The 18,441-nt window shown below is 36.7% G+C and overlaps 1 protein-coding gene across 9 annotated transcripts in view; it reads left to right on the plus strand.

Moving 5' to 3' along the window:
- magixa (MAGI family member, X-linked a) overlaps positions 1-16,676 on the plus strand; it is a 49,434-nt gene extending 32,758 nt beyond the window's left edge. For 6 of the 9 annotated variants that reach the window (XM_058785792.1, XM_058785796.1, XM_058785795.1 and 3 more), the window contains 5 exons: positions 5,878-6,078; positions 6,819-6,892; positions 7,235-7,378; positions 7,583-7,721; positions 10,001-16,676. In XM_058785792.1, coding sequence (XP_058641775.1) covers positions 5,878-6,078; positions 6,819-6,892; positions 7,235-7,378; positions 7,583-7,721; positions 10,001-10,746 — 1,304 coding nt within the window. In that variant the 3' untranslated portion in view covers positions 10,747-16,676. Of the gene's footprint in view, positions 1-5,877; positions 6,079-6,818; positions 6,893-7,234; positions 7,379-7,582; positions 7,722-8,552; positions 9,019-9,962 lie in introns of those variants that run through there. The other 3 variants (XM_058785799.1, XM_058785800.1, XM_058785798.1) reach the window with 3 other exon arrangements.
- Positions 16,677-18,441: the final 1,765 nt, after the last annotated feature.

The raw sequence follows: 18,441 nt of genomic DNA on the forward strand, positions 1-18,441 counted from the left end.
ATTTGGCAACTCGAACCTTCAGCTCCCTCCACAGATTTTCTATGGGATTAAGGTCTGGAGACTCGCTAGGCCACTCCAGGACCTTAATGTGCTTCTTCTTGAGCCGCTCCTTTGTTGCCTTGGCCATGTGTTTTGGGTCATTGTCATGCTGGAATACCCATCCACGACTCATTTTCAATGCCCTGGCCCTGACGGTACATGATGCGGTGCAGTTGTCCTGTCCCCTTAGCAGAAAAACACCCCAAAGCATAATGTTTCCACCTCCATGTTTGACAGTGGGGATGGTGTTCTTGGGGGTCATAGGCAGCATTCCTCCTCCTCCAAACACGGCGAGTTGAGTTGATGCCAAAGAGCTGGAATTTGGTCTCATCTGACCACAACACTTTCACCCAGTTCTCCTCTGAATCATTCAGACGGGCCTGTACATGTGCTTTCTTGAGCAGGGGGACCTTGCGGGCACTGCAGGATTTCAGTCCTTCACGGTGTAGTGTGTTACTAATTGTTTTCTTGGTGACTATGGTCCCTGCTGCCTTGAGATCATTGACAAGATCCTCCCGGGTAGTTCTGGGCTGATTCCTCACCGTTCTCATGATCATTGAAACTCCACGAGGTGAGATTTTGCATGGAGCCCCAGACCTAGGTATTGACAGGTATTTTGTGTTTCTTCCATTTGCGAATAATCACACTAACTGTTGTCACCTTCTCACCAAGCTGCTTGGCAATGGTTTTGTAGCCCATTCCAGCCTTGTGTAGGTCTACGATCTTGTCCCTGACATCCTTGGACAGCTCTTTGGTCTTGGGCATGGTGGAGAGTTTGGAATCTGACTGATTGATTGCTTCTGTGGACAGGTGTCTTTTATACAGGTAACAAACTGAGAAAGTGCTCCTAATCTCAGCTCCTTACCTGTATAAAAGACACCTGGGATCCAGAAATCTTGCTGATTGATAGGAGATCAAATACTTTTTTCACTCATTAAAATGCAAATCAATTTTCTTGAAATGCATTTTTATGGATTTTTTTGTTGTTGTTATTCTGTCTCTCACTGTTCAAATAAACCTTCCATTCAAATTATAGACTGATCATTTGTTTGTCAGTAGTGGGCAAACGTACAAAATCAGCAGGGGATCAAAGAATTTTTTTCCCACTGTGTGTGTATGTGTATGTGTGTGTGTATATATATATATATATGTGTGTGTACGTTTGCCCACTATATATGTATGCGTGTGTGTGTATATAAGAGGCATTTATATACAAAATGCCTCTTTCAGTACTATACTGTGTTATAAGCTTTAGAAGGCATGCATGTCTTTCTCTGTGTCATTCATAACAGTGTGGAATTATAGGATTATGGAAAGTGTTTGATAACACTTATGTAACAAACACCATATACCTTCATGAAGCCATAATACTATGATGTTCAGTAACTACAAATCCCAAAGAGCATTTCTCTTTCTTTCAGACAGCTGGGTCAGAAACAGCTGTACCCCTCTATTCATCCCTTTTATTTTTCTCTTTATCATGAGGGAGACTTTTATGAAATTACATAAACCCCTCGTGCCGTGTTTATTAAATGCACCCCCCCTATAAACACAATAACCGTTTTAATGTTTTGGCTCTGTATGTCCACTTCTATAAATAACCCAGAGAACAATATGCTCATTAACAAAGATGTTTTACATGCTATGAATAATGCATGAATGTGTTATGAATAATAGACAGACTCATGAATAATGTAGGTTTGGTAATAATTGGCAGCACTTAACGATGTGGTACGTGGGAGAACATTCTCGTCCAGCACAACACGCTTCACATGACACTGAACACACTCTCACCTGGGCTCTACACACATAGGTTTATCTCATTAGACAAAAGATCACAATTTATTCAGCAAAGAATATTCTCATTTTCCACTTTGTGGATCTGTTACTGTGATCGTGGCCAGAGACAGACCACTTGTAGAAAAATAAAGGAGAAATTTTAACATTGAAAATACTGTAGCTGCCCAAGGACGTTTTCAAGTGAACTGACTTGCCTTAAATGAATAGTTCAGCCATGTGTACATATGAGTGACTTTCTTCTGTGAAACACAAAAGGGGAGTTTTTGGAGAATGTACAATATGAATCTTTTCAATATAATAAAATTCTAAAATGACCCATTCTAAAAAGCCCCATAAAAGTGACTCATGCACTAAATTCAAAGTCATAAAATAGCTTTGTGAAAGGAAAGGCCAACATTTCAGTTATTCATTGAAAATCACTGCAGTAACTTAAAATTTTGTCTGTTCATCAAACAAAGCACTTGAGCCATATAGACTATACTTTCATACTTATTACTTAATACTATTTTTTACTATGCTTTCATGATATTTTATGGTGTTGTGTCCTTTTTGAAGCTTGAAAGCTCTAGTCCCCATTTATTGTTATTGCATGGAAAAGATCTACATTTCTCCAAATCTGTTGTTTCACTGGAAGACAGAGTAATTGCATTTTGATTTAAAAATTAAAGGGTGCAAAAAAGAAAAATAATATGCATTAAAAAAATGAAAACGCACTGTAAAAAGTGTAAGTTGACTTAACTTAAAAAAAAATTGAGGAAACCTGTTGCCTTAAAATTAAGTACATAATTTATTTTTTTAAAGTTAAGTGAACTTGACAATTCAAATAACTTATTTTTTTAATGATCATTTACTTAAAAATTTTAAGGCAACGGGTTTCCTCAATTTTTTTAAGTTAAGTCAGCTTATCACTTTTTACAGTGCATATGTATGAATGTACTGTTTATAATGTGTGGATTTCCATTTTAAAAATGGGGTACATTTCCATTTCATGTCGACTGTTAAACACCACATCACACATATTGTACATGAAAAGGTTTCCGAGTAGCTTTTTTTATATTTCATCTCTCTCTGTATGTTTGATCTTGTCGTGTGGTGATTTCTCTCTGGGGAAAGTGCATACAGATCAGAAACTCTGTTAGTAGTTGAACTAAAGTGCTGATTACACTAGTTTGTAAGTTTTGCAGTCCTATTATCTTTATCAAAGAGTTCCATAAGATCATACAGGTGTTCTCAGATTCACAGCTGAGGAAGCTTCAGGACTCCTTGTACAGATCTAAAAGCTACTTTCATGTTGTAAGGAAATGTTTCTTGGCTCTTGCTCAAAAGACGCAGCAGAGTGTAAATTAGGAGAGCAATTCTAACATATGTTTGTTCTTTTATGACATGTTTATTCAGATCTGCTGCCCACTGTGTCAGTGCAACCCGGTTTCCTTTGTTTGTATCATTCATTTCCTATTAATATACAGTCAGAGTTTGAACACTTTTGTGGATCTGCAGTTCCCTCAACGGAGGCTGAAACAATTCACATATGTCGAAGTACAAAATGTTTGTACATAGTTTCAAGCTTGTGTACACTTAAAATGTTGCTCTACAAGGTTGCTGACACCTTTGACCTAGATTGCTTATGGGAGCATTTAAAGGGCTAACAGAAACTGTTTCAGGCCTGTTGTTGTTTTTTACATGTTCTGCGCTGTTGGCTGTTTCCCCACACAAGTGCACGATCAATACAAACAGGTCGATTTACTGGCCAATACTGCCCAGTGGCAGTGCTAAGAGCGTGTTTGGGAATGTCTCTGTATCTAAAGATGCCAACTTCCTTGCTAAACTGTATGCCACAGGAGCTGAGGAGCCATTAGATTAGGAAATGCTGACAAATAAAACTGTGAGCCAGGTACGCAATGGCTATGTTTATTTGATCAAAAATATAGTAAAAACACTAAAAACAGTTTTAAATGTAATATATTCCTAAATGGCAAAACCGAATTTTCAAGAGCTATTACTCCAGTCTTCAGTGTCACATAATCCTTCAGAAATAATTGTAATTTGTAGCCTACGTTTGCTACTCAAGAAAAATTTCTTCTTACTTCTATCAATGTTGAAAACTGCTGTTTAATATTTTTGCCGCTTAATATTTTTGTGGAAGCCATGATACATTTTTCAGGGCTCTTTGCTGAATAGAAAGTTCATAAGAACAGCATTTGTTTGTAGTATTAATCTTTTGTACATCGTAAGTTCATCACAGTTCTCTCAATTTAATATTAGTACTTGTCTGTTACTTTCACTTATTTATTTAATAATCTTGGGCCTTATTCGTGAAACACTAGCAAAACATTTTGTTTAAATCTTACATAAATGGTCACATTCAGTACGAATCATAATTTGATAGGATAATTTAAGGAATATTTGTTTGCTCATGTTTGATAACTAACGGCCCTTGTCTGTGGAAAAACATGCTCCTGTTCTTCTATTCTTAATTCTATCCTTTTAGCCTCTTTCTGTCTTTCTCTTTTTTGGGGTGGTTGCTTTTCTCTTTCATGAAAACTTGCATGCCAGTCTAAATTTGGTGTATTTGTGTGCCTTTCATTCGCACATCACTTGCAGAAACGTCTCTCAACAAAGATGTATATGGAGCAGAATGCTTAAGGCAACAGAGCAGTATTTCAGTCTGCTGTCTGATGTTTTATGTCTCGCACTTCTTTCTTTAATTGACTGTCTCTGTGTAACATGATGGCGAGCGCTCAGGGTAATTGTACGCAGGTCTTTGAGATTACAATCTTGGCAACCAACCTCTTGTTTGGCCAAGAGTGAAAGGCTGAATAATGTGGACAGACGAGGTTGGAGTGGAACAAAACACATCATACTCAAAGCGTCTTTGAAAACAATAGGCTACACAGGGTGAGTACAGACCCTTCAAAGGACAACAACAGTGAAACTTGGGACACACTGAAGAGAAGGCAATAATTAAACAAACACAGGTGTACAATAAACATGATTGATGCACAGTTTCAATGTCAAGACGGCTCCACCTTGTAACTAGCAGGTGGAACAGTTTATTCTAGTGAGTTATAGCAGGTTTGTTCTTTCTGAGATGATTTTTGTTTTGGAAACTCCTTTGTAGAATGTGAACCTGTGGAACAATGCTTTTTTCCTTTAGTGTGATGGAGAACATGTCAAAATACACACTTTTAGATGAACAATGCTGGCACACACAATGTTTATTATTTTTATGCAGAGGGGTGAGTCCTAGTTAGATGTGGATTCCAATCCCTGTTGGAATCTAACATTCTTTCCTATGGATTTTAGTTACAAAACAAATTTTGTTTTAAAAAAAATATATATAAATATATTTGTGTTTAAAGAGAGAGTTCACCAAAATAATTAAAACTAATGTCACTTGTTCTTATGTCATTTTAAATATTTATTTTCTCTGGAACTTTTTTATTTTTTATTTATTTTTTTTTTTTTTAGGAATGTGGTAGCTTTAAGGAACAGATGAAACTAAGTAGTCAAAATGTTCATTTTTGAGTGGGATCATAGTTGAAAGAAATAGTTAAATCAAGAAACAAACAAACAAAGAAAAGTAAAAAATTACTCATCCTTTTAACTTTTAAAACTGATTAACTGAGATTTTTGGGTGAACTGTGAGCGTGAACTATGAGTTGTGCTGTAATGTAACTCCTGAAGCTTTGAGATTTGCGTATCTTCGCACATAATTTATTAAATAATGAAATGAATCATCATGTGGCTGTCTCTAGGATTGGCAGTAAGGTCACAGAACTTCTGTGGTCCAGAATGTCCCATGGTTACGTAACCGTGAAAGTTTAAGAGCGGAATTTGTTCAGTGTTCTGTCGGCTGTATAATCTTCTTTTGATTCAGTGATTCATGCAGTTCATTTAGAAATGTGTATCGTCACATCATGCTTTACCAAATGGAAACAAAAAAACCTAGTGGCCCATTATAAAATGGAAAGAATTTAGTTTCATTTACATGGAAGAGAGGATGAATATCTTTCTTTCTGTCTTTTTTTCTGTCTCTAGCCTCGTCTCTAGTGTCTCACAGGTTTGTGACGGTGCGACGGGGGAGCCCAGCAGCACGCAGTGGTCAGATCCAGCCGGGGGATCAGCTGGAGGCGGTGGAGGGCAGATCAGTGGTCACGCTGCCTCACAGAGACCTCGCACAGATACTGCGCAGAGCGGGCAACACACTCAGACTCACCATTATACCACGCTCTCACACTAGTAAGCACACCACATTCGTATAATGTTCCTAATTTCACTTTTTCAAAAATATATTGTGATGTTTGTTCATACACTGCTGTTCAAAAGTTTGGGGTTAGTAAGATTTCTTTGAAAGAAATCTCTTCTGCTCATCAAGGCTGAAATCATTTGATCAAAAATACAGTAAAAGCGATAACATTGTGCAGTATTACAATTTAAAATAACTGATGTTTTTTTATTTTAATTTTAACATTTTAAATTTTTACATTTTTAAATGCAATTAATTCCTGTGATGGTAAAGCTGGATTTTTCAGCAGCCATTACTCCAGTCTTCAGTGTCACATGACCCTTTCAGAAATCATTGTTGAAAATCAATGTTGAAAACAGTTGTGCTGCTTAATATGATTCAAATATGCATAAACATCTATTGTTTATAGCTTACATTTTGGTATTTGTTTAGTAAAGTGCCTTGAGAAACTTGCTGTTTAGATAAAAACAAAAAAAGTTTGTTAATAATAATATTATTTATTAATTAACAATTTATTCATGCATATTTATATAGTAATTATTAAATAGTTAAATTAAATATTTTTTATGTTATGTTTTATTTATTATTCTGAAATAATGTTGTTTCTGCTAGACCTTATTTTATTTAGACCCGTATTTTCAACAATTTCCACAAGAGGGTACTAGTGTAAAGACTGTAAATAAGTGTTAATAAGCTGCGTGTCTAGACTCATAAGTGTCTATTTTTTCATCAGACAATAATCTACCTGAGTACCCTGACTTTGATGCTGAGAGTCGGTTAAGAAAAGGGCATCGGGCTAAGCAAAAGGTTAGACTACATACACGCATACACATATGGGTTGTAGAGGAATTTTTTCCGTATACTTTTTTTTTTTTTAATATAATCTTCAAAACTTTTAGTTAAAATTCATATGAATGTGTAGGGAAAGTGCATCTCTATAACTGGCCACCATTTCTGAATGCCTTATTTATTTTAGACGCTTCTACAGTGTGATAGTAATGTATAGTAATCATAGAAGAATTAGCATGCTCTTTAAACTAGTTAGCATGTTATCTGCAACTTTCCATTATTTCATACCCTACACCACATAAATCTGCTTATGAAAATGTGTCTCTCTCTCTCTCTCTCTCTCCCTCCCTCTCTCTCCAGGATTCCCAGTATTACAACGTTGATCTTGAAAGGGGGCCAACAGGGTTTGGTTTTAGTTTGCGAGGTGGAAGCGAGTATAACATGGGTCTGTATGTGCTCGGTCTAATGGAGGGTGGACCGGCCTCACGCAGTCAGAAAATGCAGGTTAGTTTACACGCAGCAAATTTTATTGGGACACCAATAAATTAACCTTTCACTTGATTCTGTCAGGGATGTTTGAAAGTGTGACTCAAGCACTTGGAGCAGCACTGAGTCATGTTGTGAAGATTATGCTGAGGCATGCTGGGATTAGGTTCTGTTGTTGACATTACGCTGAGTCACAGAGGGTTTTGCTGACTCATATTGCAGGTGAGTGATCAGCTCGTGGAGATTAACGGAGACAGCACAGCTGGGATGACACACAGCCAGGCCGTGGAGCAGATCCGAAAGGGAGGAGCCTGGATACATCTCATACTGAAGAAAGGCAATGGATACGTACCAGATTATGGTGAGGGGAGAAAGAGTAATGTATAGGAATAGAGGGTTTGAGAAATTTAGGTTCATGCAAGAGTAATGATCGACCGATAGCCAAAATATTTTACAAAAGTTTTGCTTCCCTCTGAGAGTTACCAGATTTACATCTGTAGATCAGATTCCTCTACATTGCAAAAAATGCTTTTCTTACTTAATTTGTTTGTCTTGTTTCCAGCCAAAATATCAAACAATTCTTAAATCAAGAAGGATTTTCTAGACAAGTAAAAATGATTGTCTTGTTTTCAGAAAAAAACAAGTCAAAATTAAGTGAGTTATTGCTTGAAACAAGCAAAATAATCTGCTAATGGGCTAAGCAAAATAATCCTTGTTTTCTGTTTGAAATAAGATTATTTTGCTTACCCCAGTGACATATTATTTTGCTTGTTCTAAGCAAAAGCACACTTAATTTTGACTTGTTTTTTTCTGAAAACAAGACAATAATTTTTGCTTGTCTAGAAAATCCTTCTTGATGTAAGAATTTTTAGATATTTTGTCTGGAAACAAGACAAAAAATCTAAGTGAGAAAAGCATTTTTTGCAGTGTAGTGAGGGCCATAGGCAGGTAAGAGGTAAGATTTGGAGCTCATATGTTGAAATGATACGTTTGTCCATAAAAACTTGGTAGAAAAACAAGGTGATGACAGACATTCAGGACTTTTTCAAAAGCATTCAGGATATAAATTCAATCCTCTAGCTTCTTACCTGTACTTTTTGCAACTCTGCATTGGATTTTTCTCCTTGATTTACTTCTTTCTCTTCCTGTCTTTCACAACTTCATACTTTCGCTCTCTTGAACTCTCCTCCAGTGGAGCTTTCCAGCTTATCTCTTTGTATGACTAACTCGAAGCAGGGCGAGCCTTGCTTCTATGTCATCGGCCGGACAGAAAACACGCGGTTGGTAACCGTTCCTCGTTCCTGTTGGTTGTCATTTTGTCTTTCTTAATGTTCACTTTGTGATCTCACAGTCCTCATACTCCCTTCTACATCCTGCTTTTTCTGTTTCCTGTAACTAAGGGTGTCATGTTATTTTATGTATATACCATTTAAAATCTTATGGTCAAAATTTTTTAAATGTTAAAGTATTTTATGCTCACCAATTTTGCATTTATGTAATCAATAATACAGTATAACAATAATGTTGCGAAATATTTTTATAGTTTTAAAATAGCTTTTCTATTTTAATGTAATTTATTCTTATAATGGCAGGTTGTTTGTGGAATTATTTAATTTAATTTAATTTAATACTTAATATTTTTTTGAAACGGTGATGCATATTTTCAGGATTCTGTGATGAATCCTGAAAATTATTATTTTTTTTTTTCACTTGAAGAATTTAATGCATTCTTTTTGCTGAATAAGAAAAAATCTTACTGACCCCACACTTACAGTAGTGTATATAATAATAATAATAATAATAATAATAATCATAATAAAAATAATAATTATTTATTTATTTTTTAAGTTTATAAAAAATTCACGGCAACACTTGAGTATAGGACCAATTCTCACTATTAACTAGTTGCTTATTAACATGTCTATTATTAACATATTGGCTGTTTATTAGTACTTATAAAGCACATACTCTGCATGATCATATTCTACATCGCTAACCCTACCCAATACCTAAACTTACCTAATACTAACTATTAATAAGCAGCAAATTAGGAGTTTATTGAGGCAAAAGTCATAGTTAATGGCGAGAATTGGACCTTTAAAATAAAGTGACAAAATTCACAACAGATTTTGTGTAATATTCTCTTAACTGAATCTGCTGTTTTCATTTCACTTTGAAAGGGCATGATGCTTTTGTTGTAACTGCTGCCCATTTTTATATAATTATAGCCTTTCATAAAGAACTATCATTGCAGAGATTCCCAAAGTCATCCAAATATTGATTTGAGATGTACTTTAGGTCCAAAATAACCATAAAGAACAGGTACCAGGAATTACCTACCATAATAATAAGGGTTTTTCTTAATGCAACAAACGCTAATGCCATTGTTTTACTGACAGTGTAGTGTACTCAAGCATTCAGACACATTTCTAGCCCACCGCCTCCATCACAAACCTTCACTCAGGCTGAGATTGCAGGGAATAACCCCATACTGATCTCAGAACAGTCATTGGTACATCACATGGTTGTGCTGTCATTCATCCCCCCACTTCTCCATCATCCAACCCTTATCCGACACCTTCTTTTGTCATTTTTTTTGTAGATAATGTTTTATCATTCAGCTCTCTCTCTCCTTCTCAGACCATGAAGCTGGAGCCATTTCCCCCTCCTCCCTCTTTTCCGAGGAGCCGCGTATGGCTACAGTGGATCGCTCCCCTTCAAGGAGCAGCAGATGGGTGGATGACAGTGGACGAGAGAAGAGGGAGAGGAGGGGGGAATCAGCGGGAAGGAGCAGAGGAAAAGGAGCGGAGGAAGGCAGCTCCCGGTCGGCAGGAAGAAGGAGAGAGCAACAGATGCGTTCACAGAGTTTACCCGGCACGCTGAGGAGCCGAGAGGGGCCACGGAGAGAAAAGAAAGTGGACGACACATGGGGAGAAAGAAAGGGAGAAGAGGAACGACAACGAGGAAGGCAAAAAAGTAATAGCATTGGAGAGAGAAGACGAAAAGTGAAGGATGCTAGTTCAGAGAGAGAGAACGGTCTCCTAACAGACCGAGAGAATGAGAGAGGGAGTGTCAGAAGAGAAAAGAGGGATCACAACAGAACCAGCACAACGGAGGTCACACAGCGCACACCTTTCTCCTTCCTCATGCCTTTGGACAATGACGATGATGCAGAATCGGCTCACAGCTTCTCCGAAGTCAGTGTGTCTGCAGCCAGCATCGCATTCTCGGGGACTCAGTGGCCCCTGGATGCCATCAGCCCTCTACAGGCTCCTGGATCTCCGACAACACCCCCGGGACCCTGGCTAGTCCCCAGCCCTCACAAACTCTCTCAGGTTTTAGAGGGGAAAAGGCTGAGCCAGAACAAGGGAGGACTGTGGTCCTAATGCTATTTCCTTAAAGGGATAGTTCACCTAAAAACTCAACCTCATGACGTTCCAATTCAGTATGACTATTTTTTTAGGAATTTACTTAATTGTGCTAGTTGCACTTTTTCACTTGTGTGAATGGTTACTGAAGCTTTTAAGATTCAAACAAGATGCAAACGCACCAAAAATGGTTTATATTATATTCCAAGTCTTGTGAAGTCATATTATAGCTGTGTGTGAGAAACACACAAACTGGTTCAGGCCTATTCAATTTTTGTGAATCCAATCAATTGATTAAAAAAATAATGATTTATGGATCTTTGCTACTTTTATCATGAACACTGCAAAGAGAGCTAGAGCAGATTTCAGTGAATAAAGGTGCTGTCCTATTCGCCACTTTTCAGCAAATTTTCACTGTTGAAATTGTTATTTTAATAGAAATCCACACTATCTGGAATTTAATGGGAGGCTGAAAGATTTCCCTATGTGTATTTTGCATCGACTTCAGTTGGTCAGGCAAATTTGCAGCGTTGACCAACAGAAATCTGCTTGGTTTGAACGTGAATTTTGTGAGCTGTGGTTTATACAAAGCTACACTATTGAAATATACAATAGACCTTTTTTTGCATGCAAAATTTTCACTAATGTTATTATGTGAATGCACCTTAAAAGGATAGTCCATAGGTTAGCCCACCCCCCATGTCATTCCAAATCTGACTTTCTTTACTTCCATTGTATAAACAAAAATGACTACAAAAGGGAATAGGACCTGAAATGTTTGGGTTACAAGCCGAAGAAAGAAAGGTTTGGAATGACTCAAGGGTGAGTAAATGATGACAATTTTCATTTTTGAGTGGATTATCCCTAACAACTTAGATCTCGGTCTGTTCTATCACGTGTCATATTGACTTTTTAATGTAACATTTAATGTAATTTAGCTCTCAATTCAAATTAACCACTTTTATGATTCACAATCACTTCGATGATCCTGCTTTTGCGTCCTTTTTGAAGCTTGTCTTCAAAATTTCTCCTTTTGTGCTTCATGGAAGAAAATAGTCATACAGGTTTGGAACGACTTGAGTGTTTCTAAATGATGACAATTTTTTTTCTTTTTTTGGGGGTTAACTATCCCTTTAACTTTCTCTTCTCTTGTCTCTTTCACTCACTCACTCACTCACACACACACACACACACACACACACACACTTGTTTCGCTATCCTTGTGGGGACATTCATAGGCGTAATGGTTTTTATACTGTACTTACTGTATGTGCTATTGCCCTACACCAACCCTACACCTAAACCTACCCCTTACAGGAGACTTTCTGCATTTTTAGATTTTCAAAAAACTTAATTCTGTGTGATTTATTAGCTTTTTTGCCCATGAGGACCTCAATTTAGGTCCCCACCGTGACACGAGTCCCCATGAGTCTGTGTGTATTCAGGTTTAAATCCCCACCTGAATAGAAAAACAAGTATACACACACACACACACACATACACACACACACACACACACACACACACACATACACACACGGTCTCTCTCATCCAGCCTCTCCAGCTCTGTCTCTATATGTGTGGTTTTCAGTACACCACCACCATCCCATCTGCATCTCTTCCGTCTCAAATCCATATCTATATAGTACTAGAGTTGTGGTATTGGTATCATCCAGATACCACATAAGTCTCCCATCCAGGCCAATCAATCCTTGATTTTATTGCCATCCAGTGGCCAAGGAGAGAAAATGAGCAAATGCTGCCATTATGATGTGGCTAGCATGATAGTAACTGCAAGGTCAGTTAATATGCGTCTATGCTTCATGATGTCCTTCATAGCATGTGTCTTTTTCATATCATTGACATTTTTATTTAGCATATTTTCCATTTATTTTCATAAGAATGCAACAAAAATTCTATTATAAAAAGGAAGATTTATTTAAGACACGGTCGCTCAGTCGTGCCCCTGAAGAGCTACATTTCTAAAAGTAAACTAGATCGAAAACATCTTCAGGAGAAGGACTAAGCGATTAAAGAGATTTTATTAGCTGCTTGCTGTTTGTGACTGGACTGTAACCCCTCCCCTGCTGTGTGCGCGGTGGTCTTGCTGTTGAAAGAGGGGGGAAGGACGATAACAGAACTAAAGTTTTATTATAAGGCCAGTGAGCCGTATCAAACCTCTCCAGGTGCCTTCTGCTTCTTTAGCCAGTGTTTACCAAAAAAAAAGAAACAAATACAAGTAAAAGAACATAAGACGTAGCATAGTAGAAAGTGTGCAACACAATACTGTTCTGCCTCTTTAACATCTATATCTTTGCAAGACTTGGTTCACAAGTTGGGGAAAATATACTGCACACGCTCTGCGAAACTTCAGCTAAGTGAGTCAAAGTGAAAGAGAGCCATTACAAGTGCCTCATGCGATATTCCTTTATACGAGACATAGACTTCCCTCAAGCTCAAAATCAGGACCCAAAGTTTTGATTTTTTTTCCATTGTGATACTTTTTTGCGTTTGTATGCTTTCCGATTCAATATTTCAGACCCATTTCATTGCCCTCGACATTTCTGAAAAATCGCAAAAAGGAGAAAACGAAGGCCTGATTGGTCCTCATCCCAAGCCCTCCACCAATCAGCATCGAGCATCATGCGGAATCTTCATTTCAGGATACAAAAAAAAACAAAAAAACAAGAAGAAGAAAAAAGGGCATTTTGATACAGGTCTTCTATGCATTTTGTAAGACTTACTGATCAAAAATTGCGGTAGGATTTTTCTACCTAAGATATGAGATTCGTAATTTTGTGTACTGTTAAAATACACAGGCAGGTTGGAGAATCGAAACCGAAAATTTCAAGGAGATCCGGTGATAATCAGACATGCTGTACCACCAGCTTATGCATTGATCTTTACCTCAGAACTGTCTGAGCAATAAGTGCTATCTCTTTCTGTTCTGTGTCATACCAAGCAAAGCTCTAGGCAAGCTCATCGGAAAGCTGAGTAATAGAAATATGCACAGTAAAATCATCTGTGATAAATTAATTAGGATAAAATGCATCCCTATATACATACATTTGATTTCTAAAAATAATATAATATTTTAAGTACATTTGAATTTTTTTTTTTTTTAAGATTTTAAAAATAGAATCCAATGTGTTTTAATTTATCACTGGAGTTCTTTACTGTGCTGTAACATATCAATAAATGCTTACATAGAAGATCACATGCGAGTTCCGTTGCCATACTCAGCCTGTAAGCATTTAGCAATTTGCAGTTTGATCGATCTTAAGTGTTAACACTTTAAATCAGGGCTTATACATGAGTATTACACAGCGTTCAGCTGTACATCTGAGGTGTCATCTGAAGTTCACTGCTCTCAGAATCCTCAACCAGCCTGGGTATTGATGTTCACTTTGTACCTGATTATCCCATTGGCATCAGCACGTACTGTACAGAAACTGGGATGAGCCTTGTAAATGTTTAGTTTGGGTTTATTTTTGTGAGGGGGAAGATTTAGTTTTTTTCCCAAAACATTAAAACTGTAGCATTTCCCTTACTGTAGCAGATCTTATGAGAAAACAAGCTTATTGTACATAATTATAGACCCTGGAAATATCTTTTTTTTTTTTTTTTTTTGTATTCTCGAATCCCCAAATGTCTCACATATCAGAAATATACAGCACTGTCGAGTTATCCTGAGACGTGCAGCATTTTAAACCGAGGTGCCCACTGGCTTGTCGAGAAGCTTGATATATAAAATGATTCTTAGAATTCAATCTTGCATGTCTGTAGTGAGTATACTAGTTTTAATAGCACTGGCCCTTACAATGAAATTAAATGTCCCCATGGCATGATACTGTATTCCACAGCCCAGGAGGCCAATTGCAATGTTTTATAGAACATCTGTTGCCAGTTTCAAATTATTCAAATTGTGGAATCTGATCTGACAGCTTGATTGCCCCCTAGTGCCCACTGTGGTTTTTGCACACTGTGGCCCTCTTTTATATGCCTCTTCATGACGTCTTCAACAGCATATTAAAAGCAAGATTTAGAGACACAAAGACCTCAAGTATGTAGTCCACAAAGATAACAATTAGCATGCCCACCCAACATTTTCCAGCCCCATAGGTTTCCTTGTACTGGAGACAGTTTAGACCCTTAGGTGTTCAGTAGTCAGAGATGTAGTCTCAAGGACGAGCCATACTCTGAGCCAACCGATATATGAATACAGTGATGCAATGTTTTTTTTATAATAATGTCTGCAAGGTTCCTATCAGTGCAAATGTGCAATTTAAATGCTAATCAATGATGTCATACTCTTTCCCTCTCCCGAGAGAAATCCAGATGGGCGTTTGGCCCTCTGAGTTTGACGCTTTTCAAATCACAAACGGAGTGTTTCAGCTTTGAATTTTCAACTTGAATTTGCTATATTGGCCTTGTAAGGAGTCAGCCATTGTACAGAACAAGAACACTTTTATTTGTAAAGAGGAAAGAAAAGGAGATGTTTTTATATCTATATTCTAGAAATATAGGATAGAAGGCAGCAGGGGTGTAAAGTGCTTGAGCGATTGTACTTCATTACTAGAATTATTTGAAACTGAAAATGTACTAAATCTATTTTTTATTACTTTGTAAAATTTAATTTATATCTTTTAAAAAAAGTGCATATTTCCCTGGCCACCATGACGAAAACCTGAAAGTTGAAATATGTCATATAAAATGTATTTTATGCATTGTTGAAGACTAATATGACTGAAGTTGGTGATCAGTTTATAAACCAGTGTTGTTATTACTAACTAAAACTATTAAAAATGTTTTTATTAATTGAAATAAAACTGAGATAAAATAAAATATGAAAATTAGATGAAATGTTGCCTTGGCAACTAACCAAAATATAATAAGTTTACTAAAACTAAAACAAATATAAATAATAATTAATAATTCCAAAACAACTCTGATATAAACAAATATACTCATGTGTCAAACAACTATATCATCAGATTAGGCTTATTTTAACGATTAATTTAATGACACAATTTCAGACTGGTTTTAAAGTTGTTGTTTTTTCCTAACAAGTTTTCAATTCTAGATTGTTTGTAGTTCGTACAACACGTACAACTTAAATGAGAAAATCTCCAGTCTTGTGATTTCATCTCGCTTTCATGTCTCGTCTATTTCTAAAACTAAGACGTTTACTTTTAAATACTAAGTACAATGTGCAAACTTTTGTACTTTAACTTGAGAAAGTTTTTGACTAGATACGGTAAACCTTTGACACCGTACCCATACTTCAGTATAATTTCTCAATGCTTTTCACACCCCTGTGTGCTAGACAGCTCGGCCCACGATAATGAAAGCAGAGGACATTCTGTCGTATAAAGGAAGTAGAGAACCTCTCTTAGGCAGCCGCCCGGTCTGAATTCTTGCAATCTCTTTTTCTCTATTGGTGCTGATCCTCTAACTGGCTGGCTGCAGTCACTGTTTCGCTTTCCCCCATTCAGTGCATACGGAGGTCACCACTTACAAGCCAGCGGAAAGCAGTTAAAACTGTTTCAAGTGTTCAGATGGGGCTAAAAGAATCATTCTGTCAGCTCCTGTGTAAAGGTTGTACTTCCTTTATAGCATAAGCGTCCTCTCCTTCATTTTGACTTAGCATAGACCAGACTCTCAAGTATAGAGAATGAGGAAGCAGGCAGCAGTGTGTTGCAGATTTTTACCTGCCGGGTCTGAAGCGAGACCTCGAGTAGCCGTTATTTTAGTGGCGTCCTCTGCAGGGAAGATGCTGAGTGTGTAAATAGCAGTCCGTGAGGGGACACCTTGAACACAGATGTACAGGTTTTTAATTGTTGCTCTTGATATGTATGAAGATACTGTATTGTTTTTGAATGCATCAACAGGGAGTTTTGAATTATGAATAATGACATGCAGTTACAGAAATAAACTGAATAAAACTGAAAAAAGATGTTGTGTTCACTCATTTCCACTCTCAGTAGCCTGGTTCCAAAGCCTAGTGAGCTACATAGGCCACAGTTTATTTTTGTTGTGTTAGCATGTTGCTAAGCTAATAGTGATGCTCATAATAAGTAGCTATAAAAACACAGATTAGATTTTTTTTTTTCACAGAAAAATTCAGAAATCTCCTTCTCTAAGCAGCTCATTAGGTTTTAGAACAAAGCAGATGAGTGTTATTTATATATATATATATATATATATATATAATATTAGTATTATTAGGTATGGCTACTAATTTGATTTTAATGCTATGTGCCCAATAATTATCTTTTAGATTCTCAGCAGTGTTCCAACATGTTGGTTTTACTCATTAATCTACAGTACATTTTTCTTTTAAATTGCTATGGAAAGTGCCTCTCTCTGAAAAAAGCTGTCAAGCTTTTTGTTGGAGATTGCTAGTGAACCACGCTAATCATCTAGGAAGCGTGTGCCCTCAGAATTTCAAGGCTCTGCATTTCAACAGGCGAGTACTCGCACACATCACTGAACAGCCTGGGAATAAACTCCTACACATACAATATCCAGCATCCTACATATTCACTATCTACTGCAGAAGAAAAATACCAAACTATTCTCTCAATATCACACAACACTTGGTCCTACAATACACAAACATAGGCCTAAGCTCTGTTCCAAAACCTACATAGCCTACTGTGTGTTTACTCTACATAGTCAAATATAGTACATTATAAGGAGCTGTTCACAGAATGCGTTTTTTCATTTAAATCCATGAAACACATGATGCAGGGTAGTGGAATTAAAAAAAATAATAATTCAGGGTCGAGATACCTTTTTTACAAATTTTAACTAGAGCGCCATGTTTTTGGAATGCCAAAAAACGTTATGTAAAAACATTTTTTGCATTTAAAAATGCAAGATGACGGGCAGTTGAATGAAAAAACAAATGCAGTTTTTTAGTTTAAATGATTTTAACTTGAGTGGCATGTTTTTAGAACGCTGTGTCTAAGATGCTGCAAATTTTAAACGCAATGGTTTTGTTTTGTGTAAACGACCCCTCTGATAACATCCTATTAAACTCTGATTTGGAACACATTACACAGACAGCAACTTTTAACAACATTTTTTTTTTCTTTCACAAATAGAGTTTGATATTAGCACATCTTGCTAAGCTAACATCACTCAATAAGCGCAAAAAACGTCATACATCACAAAAATAATGCATTTTATTAGTTGGAACTATATATATATATATATATATATATATATATATGTGTATAATAATGTTAAGTAAAATATACTTATGTATTTATATCCAGCATTTCTGTCGTCCACCATCTTGGATATTTGTCTTATACTTATGTTGTCGTAAAATGCTAAACATAGGTACCACACCAGGTTTTTGAAAAAAAAAATTCAAATATAATGTTTATTAATTCAAATATAAATTTAGGTGATTAAAGATCAGTCCTTCATGCTTATTACTCAGTGGAAGAAAATTGTTATTTTTCTTCTCTCTCCTGAGTCTTGCTCCAAAAGCACATACTAGCATTCATCAAAATACATTTGAAACTGATTATCACACTTTTCACTTCAGAGTATGAGCAGGCCTGTGGGAATAACAGTAGAAGGCTTCTCTCTCTATTCTAATTGCTCTCACTAATTATACGCTATGCCCTACACCATGTTAACTATGAAACGGGAGGGCGAACAGAGGCTGCTGTGCCTCATCCTTCCTCCCTCTATTTT

Source organism: Onychostoma macrolepis, chromosome 08 (genome assembly GCF_012432095.1).
Source record: "Onychostoma macrolepis isolate SWU-2019 chromosome 08, ASM1243209v1, whole genome shotgun sequence".
NCBI classification, from domain to species: domain Eukaryota; kingdom Metazoa; phylum Chordata; class Actinopteri; order Cypriniformes; family Cyprinidae; genus Onychostoma; species Onychostoma macrolepis.